This window comes from Panthera onca, chromosome B4, assembly GCF_046562875.1.
Source record: "Panthera onca isolate mPanOnc1 chromosome B4, mPanOnc1 haplotype 2, whole genome shotgun sequence".
NCBI classification, from domain to species: Eukaryota; Metazoa; Chordata; class Mammalia; order Carnivora; family Felidae; genus Panthera; species Panthera onca.
The window spans coordinates 42,468,622-42,485,843 of record NC_138345.1 but is presented as its reverse complement, the minus strand read 5'-3'; the positions used below and the strand labels follow the sequence as shown (position 1 = coordinate 42,485,843).

The following is a 17,222-nucleotide window of genomic DNA, read 5'->3' as shown; positions in this document are numbered from 1 at the left end:
GTCTGATTTGAAAACTCATGGTTATTACCATTTCAAAGTTTAAGCCCGAAATTTTCAGACTCGCTTTGGAAAGATTGGCATCAGGTGACATATTGCCACCGTTGTAGGTAAAATTGATCAATGTGCAGTATTTTGGGGTTTTTTAATTTATTTTTAATTTTTTAAATGTTTTATTTATTTTTGAGACAGAGAGAGAGAGAGCATGAACAGGGGGAGGGTCAGAGAGAGAGGGAGACATAGAATCCGAAGCAGGCTCCAGGCTCTGAGCTGTCGGCACAGAGCCCGACGCGGGGCTCGAACTCACGGACCGCGAGATCATGACCTGAGCCGAAGTCGGATGCTTAACCCACTGAGCCAGCCAGGCGCCCCAATGCGCAGTATTTTGGTTGACATTACCTTATTATAGTTTCCAAATGTTCTCTTTTTTTTTTCTTTTTAATGTTTATTTATTTATTTTGAGAGAGGGAGCGTGTGAGTGCTTGCACGGGAGCTGGGGAGGGGCAGAGAGAGAGAGAGAGAGAGTCCCAAGCAGTCTGCGCTGTGAGCGCAGAGCCCAACGTGGGGGTCCATCTCACCAACCGTGAGATCATGACCTGAGCTGAAATCAAGAGTCGGTCGCTTTACCGACTAAGCCAGAGATCGAATCAGAGACCATTTCCATACCACTCAAAACAACTTAATTATACCCTTTGTTTGCTGGGAAACTAACTACGTAGCTAAAAAGAAAAAAATCTAATTCGTTCCTTCCCTTGAAACTCTCCAAGACTGGACAAGCGGGTACACTGAATGCATAGTCAACTTTTTTCTATTTATTTTTATTATACCAGTGGTCTTGCACATTGCAGAAATTTTATTTATTTATTTTTTAAGTTTATCTATATATTTTGAGAGAGAGAGAGAGAGAGAGAGTGAGCAGGGGAGGGGCAGAGGGAAAGAGACAGAGAGAATCCCAAGTAGGCACCACACTGTCACTGCAGAGCCTGATGCAAGGCTCCAACTCACGAACTGTGAGATCATGACCTAAAACAAAATCAAGAGTCACAACCCTAACTGAGTGAGCCACCCAGGCGCCCCACAGAAATTTTAATAAATAGAAGCAAGCAAAACAATAAAAATATTAAAAGAATCATTTCCATTCTCATCTTTCAGAAAAAAACAAAACAAAACTACTTTAACATTTTGGCACATATTCTAGATTGCTCATACACATATTTGCCATCTACAGGGCTAGTGCTGAATAAATATTTATATTCACAAAATTTCAACAAAACTTGCATCATACTGCAAATAATATTTTTCACATCTATATGCATAAATCTCATTGTTTAAGATTTAGTTTCTTTGCATCTTGATTAAATCGAACATTTTTCATATACCTATTGGAAATGCATGCTTTCTTCTTTTTTTTTAAATGTTTATTTATTTCTGAGAGAGAAAGACAGAGACAGTGTGAGCAGGGGAGGGGCAGAGAGAAAGGGAGACACAGAATCTGAAGCAGGCTCCAGGATCGAGCTGTCAGCACAGAGACCAGCGCGGGGCTTGAACCCAAGAACTGTGAGATTGTGACTTGAGCCGAAGTTGGACGCTTAACCGACTGAGCCACCCAGGCACCCCTTCATTCTTTCTTTAACTTGTTTAAATACTTTGCCTCCTTTATCACTGGCTGTTCCTTCTAATGGCCTATTGACGTCCAAGATACAGATGACACCTACCTTAGTTCTGGTCACCATTATCACTGTAATCTCTACTACTAGGGAATAGTCTCTAATAGTCCTTATTCCAAACTTATTCTTTACTCTGTAGTTTCTTTCATCATTTACAACCCTTCAATGGCATTCGGTAATCTTAACTATTTAGCACAAAATCCTTAGCCTGAGTTGGAAAAGCCTTCTGACAGGTCTCCAGTTTGGAACATCTGTAATCAATTTCCCAATTTAAATTTTACTTGATCACAACTCAGATTAAAACTCCCCAGTAGTTTCCACTTATCAAATACTGACTCAAATCTCATGTCTGGTCACCGCCTCCCCTGTAAATGCACTTGGAGGGTAAACTGAAGGGAGGAGAACAAGTTGTGCTTTTTTTCTGGAGAAATACCTTTCTAGGCAGAGGAAATAGCACATTTGGAGGCTAAACTGGGACTGTGCTTGGCTTGTTTACTAAAAAGCATGGCAACCAAAGGGAATGGAGCAAAGAGAGTGAAAGGAAGGGTTACTAGAAATCTAAAAGGTAGCAAGAGATCAAATCTTATAGGATTTTATAAGCCGTTATAAAGTCTTCGGCTTTTACTCTGAAAGAAATAGAAAGGCATTGTCAAGTTTTGAGTAATGAAATGGTATTGTCTAATTTATATTTCACTTTTTAAAAAATGTATGTTTTACTTTTATTTTGAGACCGAGAGAGAACACGAGCACAAGCATACTCGAGGGAGGGGCTCCAGGAGGGAGAGAGAATCCCAGGCAGGATCTACACTGCCAGTACAGAGCCTGACCTGGGCCTCGAACTCACGAATTGTGAGATCATGATCTGAGCAGAAACCAAGAGTCGGACGCTTAACCGACTGAGCCACCCAGGCACCCCGAGTCTGGGAATTTTAGCTTTGACTTAAGCTACCTAGTAGACATCCAGGCAGAAATACTGAATTGAGAGTTGGGTATATGAGCCTAGAGATAATCTGGCAGTGATTAGCATTTGGGTGGATAATCCTTGAGATTGGATTACCGAGGCTAGGACCCTCGGTATATATATAGGAGAGAAGAGATTGAGGGATTTAATCTTGAGTGATTCGACAGGACCAAGGCTGGGGAGAGGTGGGAGGAAAGAGAAGGAACAAAGAAAACTTTGAAGGAGCAGCCGTGGATATAGAAGGAAACTCAGGAAACGATGGTGTCCTGGAAACTATCAGAAGAAAGCTTTTTCAAAGTAGGGAAGACTCCTGATACTTCAAAAGCTCCTGATACTTCAAGTAAGATGGGGATTGGGAATGGATCATTAGATTTTGGCAATGTTAGCATTATTAACTCATGACTTTGACAAGAGGAATATCTGTGGAGGTTGGATGGGAAAGCCTGATTGGAGTAAATTCAAGAGAGAAAGAGGAGGAAAAAAATCACCAGCATGCAAACAGCAAACATAGAGAACTTTTTAAAAGAGTTTTGCGGGGTGCCTGGGTGGCTCAGTCGGTTAAGCGGCCGACTTCGGCTCAGGTCATGATCTCGTGGTCCGTGAGTTTGAGCCCCGCCTCGGGCTCTGTGCTGACAGCTCAGAGCCTGGAGCCCGTTTTGGATTCTGTGTCTCCCTCTCTCTGACCCTCCCCTGTTCATGCTCTGTCTCTCCCTGTCTCAAAAATAAATAAAATGTTAAAAAAAATTAAAAAAAAAAAAAAAGAGTTTTGCTATAGGGGTGCCTGGGTGGCTCAGTTAGTTAAGCTCAGGTCATGATCTCGCGGTCTATGAGTTCGAGCCCCACATCGGGCTCTGTGCTGACAGCTCAGAGCCTGGAGCCTGTTTCAGATTCTGTGTCTCCCTCTCTCTCTGCCCCTCCCCTGTTCATGCTCTGTCTCTCTGTCTTAAAAATAAATAAGCATTAAAAAAAAAATTTTTTTTTTTTAAATAAATAAATATTTGGGGCGCCTGGGTGGTTCAGTCGGTTAAGCGGCCGACTTCGGCTCAGGTCATGATCTCGCAGTCTGTGAGTTCGAGCCCCGTGCCGGGCCCTGTGCTGATAGCTCAGAGCCTGGAGCCTGTTTCAGATTCTGTGTCTCCCTCTCTCTGACCCTCCCCCTGTTCATGCTCTGTCTCTCTCTGTCTCAAAAATAAATAAACGTTAAAAAAATTTTAAAAAAATATTTAAAAAAATTAAAGAGAAAATACAGAAATGGGGCAGAAGCATTAGAGGGATGTGTGTTTTTGTTTTTCTAACCTGATAATAATTACAGCATGTTTATATTGTGGGTGGAAGTGATGGGGAAAATGATGTAACTACTGATGTGAATCCCGCAAATTTGAAGTTGCAAGTTTTAAAAGAGTTAGTACATTGAATTTCAATTTCAGTTATTTTTTTAAGCATCTAAGCCATTTAGCTATAGTATGGTCTAAAATCCTATGTGAGTGCTTTTAAAAATTAAGATATGACTTACAAACCATAGAATTCATTCTTTTAAAGTGTAAAATTCAGTGGTTTCTTAGTACATTCACGATGTTGTACAACCATCACCACTATTTAATCCCAGAACATTTTTATCACCTTAAAAAGAAGCCTGTTAGAGGCACCCGGGTGGCTCAGTCGGTTCAGCATCCGACTCTTGGTTTTGGCTCAGGTCATGATCTCACGGATCGGGACTTTGAGCCCAATGTCGGGCTTTGCACTGCCAGTGTGAAGCCTGCTTGGGATTTTCTGCCTCCTTCTCTCTCTGCCCTTCCCCTACTCATGCTGTCTCTGTCTCTCTCAAAGTAAATAAACTAAATTTAAAAAAAAAAGGGAGGGGAGGGGAGGGGAGATGATGGGCATTGAAGAGGGCATCTTTTGGGACGAGCACTGGGTGTTGTATGGAAACCAATTTGACAATAAATTTCATATACTAAAAAAATAAAAAATTAAAATTAAAAAAAAGTAAAAAGAAAAGCCTATTATCAGACATTTCCCCTTCTGCCCTACTTTAGTTCCTGACAACCACTAATCTATTTTCTGCCTCTGTAGATTTGCCTGTACTTGATATTTCATATACATAGAATCGTATAGTATATGACCTTTTTTGTCTGGCTTCTTTCAGCATATTTTCAAGATCCATTCACACTGAGCATGAATTAATAGTTTATCCTTCAATTGTGGCTAGATAATATTCCATTGTATGGATACACTATATTTCACTTATTCACCAGTTGGTGGACATTTCAATTGTTTCTACTCGTTGGCTATTATAAGCATTGTTGCTATGAACATTCACATAACAAATTTTTGTGTGGGCATATGTTTTCATATCTCTTGCATAGAGTACCTAAGAGAAAAATTGCTGGGTCATCTGGTGACTGTACGTTTAACTTTTAGAGAAAGTTTTTCCTGCCTCTATTGAGATGTTCATATGGTTTTTTCCCTCTATTCTACTGAAGCATTACACTGATGGATTTTCGCAATATGGAACCAACCTCACATTTCTGCCATAAATCCCACTTGGTCACAGTGTATAATCCTTTTTATACATTGCTGGCTTTGAATCGCCAGCATTTTGTTGAAGATTTTTGCGTCTGCTATTCATAAAGTTTGTTAGTCAATCGTTTTCTTTTCTTGATCTCCCTGTCTGGTTTTGGCATAAGGGTGTGATGGTCAGTTTTCTGTGCAACATGCCTAGGCTACAGACCCCGGTTACCCAATCAAACACTAATGTAGGGATTGCTGGTATTTTTAAGGTATCTTTTAGATGCAATTAAAATCTCTCATCAGTTGACTTAAAGTAGGGAAGATTATCCTTCCATAACCGTAGGCCTGAGTACACCTAATTCAGCCTAATCCAATCAATTAAGGTGTGTGGTTTTTGTTTTTTGGGGTTTTTTGTTTTTGTTTTTGTTTTTTTAGTGTTTACCTAGAGAGGAAGGGGAGCAGAAAGAGAAGGAGAGAGAGAGAATCCTGACACAGGGCTCAATCTCACGACCTGAAAGATCACTACCCGAGCCCAAATCAAGAGTCGGTTGCTCAACCGACTGAACCAACCAGGGGCCCCTATCAGTTAAGGCTTTAAGAGTACAGCTGTGGGGCGCCTGGGTGGCTCAGTCGGTTAAGCGTCCGACTTCAGCCCGGGTCACGATCTCGCAGTCCGTGAGTTCGAGCCCCGCGTCGGGCTCTGCGCTGATGGCTCAGAGCCTGGAGCCTGCTTCCGATTCTGTGTTTCCCTCTCTCTCTGCCCCTCCCCCGTTCATGCTCTGTCTCTCTCTGTCTCAAAAATAAATAAACGTTAAAAAAAAAAAAGAGTACAGCTGAAGCTTCCCTGAAGAGAACAAATTCTGTGGACAGCAGCTTCTGACAGCTGTTCTGACAGCTGCCCAAAGGATTTCAGACTTACCTGGACAGTTCCCACCATCATGTGAGTCAACTCCTTATAATAAGTTTCTTGATATAGATCCCCTCCTGGTTCTGTTTCTCTGGTTAAACCCCGACTGATAACACAGGGTAATTAATACTGGCCTCATAGAATGAGTTGGGAAGTGTTCCTTTCTCTTCGGTTTTTTGGGGACGAGTTTGCAAGTATTCAATTATTATTAAATGTTGGTATTTCCCTGGTGAAGCCCTTTGGTTATGTGCACATGTATAAGATTTGTTTTTCTCTCCAAGAAATCTGTTCTACTTTATGTGTTCATTTGAAGTGTTTCTTTTATTTCAAATATACTGGAACATCTTTCCATGTTAGTCTTTATTGATCTACTTAATACTTTTTCATTGGTGCATGATATTCCATAGTATAATACATGAAGTGTTTTGGTTGTGTGTGTGTGTGTTTTTTTTTTAGCTTGGCAGATCAGAGTTTAAACCCTAACTACAAATCTTACCAGTAGTGCAAGTTTGGACTGATCCTATCTATCTATCATCTATCGATTGATTTATTGATCTATTGCTCTAGCGATCTATCATCTAGCGATCTATCATCTATCAATTTATCGATCTATCTATAGATGTATTGATCTATCATCTATCTATCATCTGTCTACCGATCTATCATCCATCTATCTATCATCTGTCTACCGATCTATCATCCATCTATCTATCATCTGTCGGGGACTAGGATAGAACTGTGGATAAAAGCTAGGATCTATGTGCTTGCATTCTTTCAGTGGCGCTCTCTGTTCTCCAACATCTGATCCGCGCCCCCTTGCATGTTCTCAAGTCCTCTGTTTTTGTTTTCTTTGTTCCATCCCCCCTTAGACAAACCTTGATTTTGGAATTTTGTGGAGGAAAAGCAAGTAAAAACAAAACCAAACATAAATCTCCAAGATTCTACTAGCCTGACAGTGGTATTCCCTATTGCAGCCATTTGTAGCCAGAGATCCTCAGTGAAAAGCAAAATTTTTCGAATAGTTGTGGATTTTAGGTGCTCTTGGCTGGCTCAGTCAGTAAAGCATGTGACTCTCGATCTCAGGATCATGAGTTCAAGCGCCACCTTAAGCATGGAGCCTGCTTTAAAAAATCAAAATAGTTATGGGTTTTAGTAATAACAGAGTGTAAGTTTGACCACAGCAGAGCTGAACAGTTAAATGGGAAGAGCGGTTTTATTATATAAAAATATATGATCTTCTGAGTCAGAAATGGAGAATGAGTGTATGTGTTATTTTTTTCTTTTTTTTCTGCCTGCCAGTGGTTGGCAGGTGAAATTAAGCAGGTAGTGTGGACTCCAGTTAATTAGAGAAAGCAGAATCCATCTAAAGAGGACAAGATACAGCCAATTGGTGATGACATGAAAATTTAGGACCACTGATTTCAGATTTTTTTTAATCTAGAAATTTAAATTTTGATGTTGAGTCTCTTGTTGTTGTTGTTGTTTAAAGATTTTATTTTTAAGTAATCACTATACCCAGCACGGGGCTTGAACTCACAACCTCAAGATCAAGAGTCACATACTCTACCAACTGAGCCAGCCGGGCACCCCAAATCTCTTGATTTTTTTAAATGGTGGCCATACAATCAAAATTTTGTTTAAAAAGGACTTCACAGGGTATCTGGCTGGCTGAGTCAGTACAGCGTATGACACTTGATCTTGGGGTCGTGAGTGTGGGCCCCACATTGGGGACAGTTTACTTAAAAAAAATAAAGAGGGCATTAAAAAAAAAATAAGAGTGTTCATCTAGATAAGACTTTATAAGATCATGTGATCCAGTAGGTCTGGCATAGAGCCTAGGGAATCTGGATTCATTGCTTCCTTATATGTAAGAGTTATCTACAAATACTCAGTTGAAAAAAAGTATGTGGACCAGTAAGATCATTGCATAAACGAGGGGCACCTGGGTGGCTCAGTCGGCTAAGCATCCGACTGTGGCTCCGGTCATGATCTCACAGTCTATGAGTTTGAGCCCCACATTGGGCTCTGTGCTGAGGGCTCAGAGCCTGGAGCCTGCTTCAGATCCTGTGTCTCCCTCTCTCTCTGCCCTCCCCCCCAGCTCATGCTCTGTCTCTCTCAAAAATAAATAAACATCAAAAAAATTGTTTTAGGGGCGCCTGGGTGGCTTGGTCGGTTAAGCGTCCGACTTCGGCTCAGGTCATGATCTCACGGTCCGTGAGTTCGAGCCCCACGTCGGGCTCTGTGCTGACAGCTCAGAGCCTGGAGCCTGTTTCAGATTCTGTGTCTCCCTCTCTCTCTGCTCCTCCCCTGTTCATGCTCTGTCTCTCTCTGTCTCAAAAATAAATAAACGTTAAAAAAAAATTTAAAAAAAAAAAACAAAAACAAAAACAAAAAAATTGTTTTAAAAAGACTTGCATAAATGAAAAAATCTCACAATAAGAGAAATTTTTTTTAAGTTTATTTTTTTTTTAGTAATCTCTATACCCAATGTGAGGCTTAAACTCACAACCCAGAGACCAAGAGTCACATGCTCTTTGGGCTGAGCCAACCAGGCACCCTAGGAGAAATTTCAGCATGTAAAATTTAATAAGAAGGAAAATTATTAAATGAGTCCCCAGAAAATCTATTTTTTTGCGGCTTGGTAAATGACATACATCTTATCCCTAAACTTGAACCTTCTCTCTAGATGTAGTTTTTCTCATTAATGATTCTATTTTGCTAGCGTTATAACCCTATTCCTAAATTTTCTTTGCACATTTTTTTTTAGAGATAGTGCCCTTTATTTATTTTTTATTTTTAAGTTTATTTACTTATTTTGAGAGACAGAGAGAGAGAGAGAGACCAAGGGGCAAAGATGGAGAGAGAGAAAGAATCCCAGGCAGGCTCTGCACTGTGAGCACAGAGCCCAATGCTGGGCTCAAACCCACGATCCGTGAAATCATGACCTGAGCCAAAACCACGAGTCACACAGTCAACTGACTGAGCCACTCAGGCACCCCTGCACATTTCTTTTTCTAACTAAAGTGGTTAAGTTTCTAGGGGCGCCTGGGTGGCTCAGTCGGTTAAGCGTCCGACTTCAGCTCAGGTCACGATCTCACAGTCCATGAGTTCGAGCCCCACGTCGGGCTCTGGGCTGATGGCCCAGAGCCTGGAGCCTGCTTCCGATTCTGTGTCTCCCTCTCTCTCTGCCCCTCCCCCGTTCATGCTCTGTCTCTCTCTGTCTCAAAAATAAATAAAACGTTAAAAAAATATATATATTAAAAAAAAAAAAAAAGTTTCTATATATGAAAGCCGGTGTTTGGGAAGAAAAAGGGCAAAAGGTAGCCTACGATACCAGAAACGGAAGATGCCAAGAGCAGGAATGATCCAGGGCACCTGGCAATGGCAGGTACCACCAAGTTACACACACCGCATCAGTATCACCCAAGCACCAGAGACCTGTAAAGATCTATCGCTTTCAACAATAAAAGCAAGGGTTTATTGAATTCTGAGCATTGGTCCTGTTTTTAGCACTCTTGGACCTCACAACAATCGTATGGGGCCGATTTTCAGCCAAGGAGACTAAACACAGAGAGGGATAGTAAATTGCCCACAGTCACAAGAGCATTAATTGCAAAAACTAAAGCAAAATAAGGTCTGGGTTTGAACAGTGCCCTCCAGGATGGATACAGGGTTGTTTGGAAACTGGGAGGCCTGGGGGAATGGGAAAGGCAAATGTTGAAACAGGTGTCAGAGGCTGCTGGGAGAAAAATAATAAAAGTTTAGTTTGCTAAATTATAATGGTGCCCAAAATCTTCAAGGAGATATTCACTGTCTCTTGTGAATTATCAGAAGATAACATTTTACGTTTGCTTGAGAGATCAAAACGTGGGAAAACAACGCTTTCAGATATATTGAAATTAGGAGTCATTGCAACCAATCCCGTACTAGTGGTCACTCAAATTTTAGGCATAAAAAAAATTCTCTGTATTTTATTTATTGGTTTATTTTCGTAGCAAGCATGCTACTTGGACATATTTTTATTCTCTAATAATTCTTTTTTGTTTTCTGTATTTTGAACAAAAACAGAGCAATGAGGTTCAAGCTGTGAACTTCGTAAGTTTAATGATTTTTTTTTTCAAATTAAAAACATGCTGGGGGCACCTGGGTGGCTCAGCTGGCTAAGCGTCCAACTTTGGCTCAGGTCAAGATCTCACCGTTCGTGAGTTGGAGCCCCGCGTTGGGCTCTGTGCTGATGGCTCAGAGCCTGGAGTCTGCTTCCGATTGTGTGTCTCTCTCCCTCTCTGCCCCTCCCCACCTCATGCTCTATGTCTCTCTCTCAAGAATAAATAAACATTAAAAAAAAATTTTTTTTAGAAACATTCTGAAAAGTAGCAAATGCAGTCATTTATTTATAAGAGCTTTTGAGTGTGTTCCTACAACAATACACTTTTTTATCTCTTTCAGGACTTCTCTTAGATAAAATTGTCTGGGGCTGAGAATTGTTTTATCTCTAAACATCAAGCAGAGCATCTAGGAGACAAACAAAACAATCATGAGCCTACATCAGCGAGGGCTGGAAGCTGGTGACAACTTCACAAAATCACCAAGTTGGAGTAAGTACAAATTAAGTAGAAATCAAATAATAAGCAAATCGTTCCTTATCATTTATTCCATTCTTAATCATTCTTGTGCCTATAAGCAAATCATAGAAAGTCATTACTGGGGCGCCAGGATGGCTCAGTCGGTTAAACATCAGACTCTTGATTTCAGCTCAGGTCGTGATCTCGCGGTTCGTGGGTTTGAGCCCTGTACCGGGCTGTGCACTGACAGTGCGGAGCCTGCTTGGGATTGTCTCTTTCTCCCTCTCTCTCTGTCCCTCCTCTGTTTGTGCTCCCTCTCTCTTTCTTTCTCTCAAAATAAATAAATAAACAAACAAAAAAAACCTTCAGCATTCGTCCATTGATGAACATTAGTTTAAAAAAAATTACATGGGGCGCCTGGGTGGCTCAGTCGGTTGAGCGTCCGACTTCAGCTCAGGTCACGATCTCGCGGTCCGTGAGTTGGAGCCCCGCGTTGGGCTCTGGGTTGATGGCTCAGAGCCTGGAGCCTGCTTCCGATTCTGTGTCTCCCTCTCTCTCTGCCCCTCCCCCGTTCATGCTCTGTCTCTCTCTGTCTCTCAAAAATAAATAAATGTTAAAAAAGAAAAAATTAAAAAATAAAATAAAATAAAATAAATTACATTACTGGGGCACCCAGCTGGCTCAGTCAGTGGAGAATGGGACTCATGATCTTGGGATTGTGAGTGTGAGCCCTACTTTGGATGGAAAGATTACTCAAAAATTTTAAAATCATTAAAAAAAATAACATTACCTATAATAAACAATCCTTTTACCATAAGGATGTTACAATAAACATCTTTTTACATACAATTTTATGCTAAGGAGCAAGTACTTCTTGAATTTGCTGGATCAAAGTCTGTACATTGTACACCTTGTCAGGTACTTCCAAATTCCTTTCAAAAAGATTTTTACTGGTTTGGACTCTCACCAACAGGGTATAAGAGATGTCATTTGAATATATGTTTTTCTCACGTAGTTTTAGGAAGAACTTAAATCCAACCAAAGTAAAAGAGATGAGCCTATGATTAATGATTGATTTAGGTTTTTAACTATTACCGTATAAAAAAGGAGGCTAAGGGGCACCTGGGTGGCTCAGTTAGTTGAGCGTCCAGCTTTGGTTTAGGTCGTGATCTTGTGGTTTGTGAGTTCGAGCTCCACATCAGGCTCGCTGCCGGGAGCCTGCTTTGGATCCTCTGTCTCCCTCTTTCCCTGTCCCTCCCCTACTTGTGCTCTCTCTTTCTCTCTCTCTCTCTCTCAAAAATAAATAAAACATTAAAAAATATGTAATGCTTGAAATATGCAAAAACATATTTGATATATACTTAATTTATAAGGAAATTAATGACATGAACACGAAAGGACCAACCAACAAAAAACAATATATTTTATAAAACTGTATATTAATATATACTATGTATTAAATAATATAGTAATATAACATTTACCAATATAAGTATAGCATTACCCCTACATTTCATCTACTTATATGTATATCTCCTCTATCCTATGCTGTTTTTCCAACCATCTTCCTGAATTATATTATTGCCTTAGTTTTATAATTTTTTTTTAAATAATTTTTTTTCAACGTTTTTTTATTTTTATTTTTGGGACAGAGAGAGACAGAGCATGAACGGGGGAGGGGCAGAGAGAGAGGGAGACACAGAATCACAAACAGGCTCCAGGCTCCGAGCCATCAGCCCAGAGCCCGACGCGGGGCTCGAACTCACGGACCGCGAGATCGTGACCTGGCTGAAGTCGGACGCTTAACCGACTGCGCCATCCAGGCGCCCCAGTTTTATAATTTTTATCACATATTTATGCACCCTTCAATAATATTACGTGTTTTTTGATCTTTAAAAAAATATTAATTACTATGTACTTTTGACTTGTTGTTTTACTCAAAATTATGTTTCTAAAATTAGTTGGATGTGGCTTTAATTCATTAACTTCATTCTGACAATGGACACTGGATTATTTCCACTTCTGGTTGTTTGTTTGTTTTTTTTTTCACTTCTGTTTTTTAAGTCAATGCTATTACATTATTTTTTTAAATTTTTTTTTTTACATTTATTCATTTTTGAGAGACAGAGACAGAGCACAAGCGGGGGAGGGGCAGAGGGAGAGGGAGACACAGAATCCGAAGCAGGCTGCAGGCTCTGAGTGGTCAGCACAGAGCCCGATGTGGGGCTTGAACTCCCCAACTGCGAGATCATGACCTGAGCCGAAGTTAGACAGTCAACTGACTGAGCCACTCAGGTGCCCTGAGAATGTATACTTTTCTAAAAATGTGTTAAATTGTTTCCTAAGCAACTTGGATTTATACACTTTCACCCAAAATATACAAATGTTCCTTTAAAAAAAAGTTTTCGGGAGCACCTGGTGGCTCAGTTGGTTAAGCACCGACTTTGGTTCAGGTCATGATCTTGCGGTTCGTGAGTTCAAGCCCTCCCTCAGGCTCTGTGCTGACAGCTCAGAGCCTGGAACCTGCTTCCGATTCTGTGTCTCCCTTTCTCTCTGCCCCTCCCCTGCTTGCTCTGTTTCTCTCTCTCTCAAAAATGACTAAACATTAAAAAATTTTTTTTTAAGTTTTGTCAATCCACCACTAACACTTGGTATTATTAGATTTCTTCATTTCTGCCTCTCATGTGGGTACAAAATGACATTTCATTCTTATCTTCATCTTGACTATTATTGAGGTTAAAATTCTTTCTAAAATAGTGGCCATTTAGAGCTATTCTGACACTTGCCCCCACTCTACTTTTTTTTTTTTCTGTTGGATTGCTTTTCTTTTACTTATTAATTAATGGGAATTCTTAGTACATTGTAGATACCAATAATTTGTCAGTTATCTGTTACAAAAAATTTCCCTAGATTTATGGCTTTCCATGTTATTTCTAAGATCTTTGGTGAATAGCAGTTTCTTATAATTTTTTTTTAATGTTTATTTATTTTGAGGGAGGGAAAGATAGAGGGCGAGCAGGGGAGGGGCAGAGAGAGGGCGATACAGAATCCGAAGAAGGCTGGAGGCTCTGAGCTGTCAGCACAGAGCCCGATATGGGGCTCGAACTCACGAACCGCGAGATCATGACCTGAGCCGAAGTTGGATGCTGAACTGACTGAGCCACCCAGGTGCCCCAGCAGTTACAATTTTTAATATAAATTTTATCAATCTTTTCTAGCAGTATTTATTAAATAGCTTATTACTGACCTATAGTTCTCCTCTATCATATATCAACTTTTGATTATATCCATGGATCTGTTTCTAGACTCCCTTTCAGTTCCAGGAGTTAATTGGTCCATCTGTACAATAATACTTTACTGTCTTAATTACTATTGCTTTCTGTTGTGTTTCTAATTATGTTCTTTTTCTTATGTGTCTTTGTTATTTTTTTAAGTTTACCTATTTATCTGAGAGAGAGAGTGAGAAAGAGAATGCGTAAGGGGGGGGGCAGAGAGAGAGTAGAGAGAGAGAACCCCAAGCAAGCTCCATCCTACCAGTGCAGAGCCCAATCCGGGGCTCGAACTCATGAACCATGAGATCATGACCTGAGTCAAAATCAATAGTCAAACACTTAACCTACTATGCCACCCAGGCACCCCCAGAAAATACAATTCTTGATCACAGGGTTGGGAGTTCAAGCCCCACATTGAGTGTAGAGCTTACTTAAAATAATCATAATCATAATCATTATCAATAATAACAATCCTAGGGGGGCACCTGTGTGGCTCAGTCGGTTAAGCGTCCAGCTTCGGCTCAGGTCATGATCTCATGGTTCATGAGTTTGAGCCCCGCATCTGGTTCTCTGCTGACAGCTCAGAGCCTGGAGCCTGCTTCAAATTCTGTGTCTCCTCCCCCTCTCTCTGCCCCTCCCCTGCTTGTGCTCTGTCTCACTCTCTCTCTGTCAAGAATAAATAAACATTAAAAATTTTTTTAAAAATAATAATAATAACAATCCTAGGAAAACCAAAACATAATGAACAAATTTCTAAAGATTGTATATTTTACCAAAACTCTCATAAGAGGAAAAAAAAAAAACCTGAATAGTTCTTTAAATAAGGTCATTCGTAACTTATTTATATCAAGATAACTTATTTTTTAACATAACAAAGGGATTGTTAATTTCAATACATAGCCCCTTTCCGTACTCAGTGTATATTTAAATCCAAAAGGATATTATTAAAAAATTTTTTTAATGTTTATTCATTTTTGAAAGAGAGAGCATGAGTGGGGGAGGGACAGAGAGAGAGACACACACAGAATCTGAAGCAGGCTCCAGGCTCTGAGCTGCCAGCACAGAGCCCGACGCAGGGCTCGAACTCATGGACCCTGAGATCATGATATGAGCCAAAGTCGGACACTTAACCAACTGAGCCACCCAGGCACCGCCAAAAGTAAATCATTTTTAAAATGATATTTTTATGAAAATCTTCACTGATTTTCATAACTTGACTTTTTCTTTTCTCTCTTTTTTCCAACAATGTACAACACTCATATTTTATGAAAATCAAATATATAGTCTCACACTGAAGAATGTTGACTATGATCTAAAAGTCAAATTTAGCTGCAGTTTGATTTTATTTCACAGATTTTGCTATACAGAAAGAACCAGATGTGCTTTGCGATCAAAACCCAGAACAATCAAATAGGAACCATAGTGATGATGAACGAAAGGGAAAGAAAAAATGGAAAGAAAGAGAAAGGGAAGAAAAAAAGGAGGAACTAGAAGAGAAACTGGAAGAAGAACAAGAAATGGAAGAAGAAAATGAAGAACAACATCCCCAGGAAAGATTAGTCAGTAAGCCCCTCATGGACACTCTCTGGGCAACATTTAAGTTAAACAAATGCCCCACAACGGGAGATAGCCGATCACTTGCATTTGAATTTAATATGACAGTAAAACAGGTATGACAACATATTTCTTCCTTGACGGAGTCACCTGTGGAGTATTTTTACCCAGACAGGCCAATACCTTATTCCTTGATTCATCACCTCCCCACCTTATTTTTTTGCAGATAAAGCAGTGGTTTCATAAAAGGAGGAAGAAATACAATAAAGTGATGTACAAGAGGAAACATAAGAAGAGACCTAAGAGGTAAGAATGTGTTATATGTAGACTACTTGGTTGTAAGGAAGTAAAAAAAAGGAATTTATTGACTTTTAGAGACAGATTGTGTTTCCATAGTTATTGGATTTCCCATAAACTTTTCATGTTCCACCATTCCCACTTGGTTCCGACTACAGGGTTGAATACTGGATGTCGTGAGAGGTCAGATTGCCGTCAGATATGGCCCAAGGACATGATCATAGTAAACTAGAACTTCCAGATTATAAATAATGGAAGATAAAAGGGACACCATTAGAAACGGTCCAAAACAAGCTGGCAGAACAAGGGCTAAGGGAGCCATTGGGCTGCAATGAAACTTGGAGATACATGAGTGGCTTTGCAAACAATGTTTCCTTTGCTGGTGCATTATTACAAGGATTCAAATAGGGATTTGCTGCATTTGTGGTAGCTGTAGGGGCTGAATATGACCTGGAGTCCCAGAATAAAGATAAGAAGCATTACTGAAGATAATACCTGGAAGCATCTTAAAGGCTTCTTATCCCTGTTATAAAAATAAGATTTCTTGGGGCGCCTGGGTGGCTCAGTCGGTTAAGCGTCCGACTTCAGCTCAGGTCACGATCTCACGGTCCGTGAGTTCAAGCCCCTCGTCGGGCTCTGGGCTGATGGCTCAGAGCCTGGAGCCTGCTTCCGATTCTGTGTCTCCCTCTCTCTCTGCCCCTCCCCCATTCATGCTCTGTCTCTCTCTGTCTCAAAAATAAATAAAAAAATAAAAAATAAATTAAAAAAAGTTTAAAAAAAATAAGATTTCTTCAATATAGCCTACTCATTTGTGTGTTTTTCATTAAAGAATACTAGTAAGATTTAATAAAGTAAGAATACATGTTAAAAAAAAAAAAAAAAGCGGAGGAGGGGAGAGTGCCTGGGTGGCTTAGTTGGTTAAGCATCTAATTCTCGGTTTCAGCTCAGGTCATGATATCAGGTTTCCTGAGATCCTGCCCTGAGTCGGGCTCCATGCTAACAACATGGAGCCTGCTTGGGATTTCTCTCCCCTCCTCCTGCCTCCTCCCCCCATCTCTGCCCCTCCCCTGCTCGTGCTCTCTAGTTCTCTCTCTCAACATAAATAAACTTAAAAAAAAATAAATAAAACTTTTCACGTTCCAGCCAGTGACACAGAGAATCATTGATTGTCCTTGTCCTATTTGTTACTCTGCTCAACACACAAAAATCCATATTGCAATGACTGCATTTGCAATGGAGTCATATTATCAAATATATAACTATGGCCATTAAACGTTTATTAATTGCACTATAGAATTAATAATTTTGTCTTTTTTTGTTCCTTAGATGCTGAATATTTAGGGTGCTTGTCTTTTCTGTGTTACCTATTGGCAGAACGTCATGAGTGGAAAAACTTAAGAACAACATCAACATTTTTCAAAGTATTAGACTAGCTTGTATATAGAATTTTTATGTATTATTTATGTAGATGTATGTAGACAATTTTTAATGTAT

The 17,222-nt window shown here is 40.1% G+C and overlaps 1 protein-coding gene across 1 annotated transcript; it reads left to right on the top strand.

Moving 5' to 3' along the window:
- Positions 1-2,883: 2,883 nt before the first annotated feature.
- On the top strand, positions 2,884-17,061 carry NANOGNB (NANOG neighbor homeobox). Its single transcript, XM_081796291.1, has 4 exons — positions 2,884-2,965; positions 15,231-15,547; positions 15,658-15,737; positions 17,055-17,061. The coding sequence occupies exons 1-4, from the start codon at positions 2,884-2,886 to the stop codon at positions 17,059-17,061; spliced, it is 486 nt and encodes a 161-aa protein (XP_081652417.1).
- Positions 17,062-17,222: the final 161 nt, after the last annotated feature.

Bases quoted from the DNA above. Each gene is read 5' to 3' on its own strand.
- NANOGNB (XM_081796291.1), top strand. From the start codon at position 2,884: ATGGTGTCCTGGAAACTATCAGAAGAAAGCTTTTTCAAAGTAGGGAAG. The intron at 2,966-15,230 runs GTAAGATGGGGA...TTTATTTCACAG, and splicing joins AAAAGCTCCTGATACTTCAA to ATTTTGCTATACAGAAAGAA. The intron at 15,548-15,657 runs GTATGACAACAT...ATTTTTTTGCAG, and splicing joins TTAATATGACAGTAAAACAG to ATAAAGCAGTGGTTTCATAA.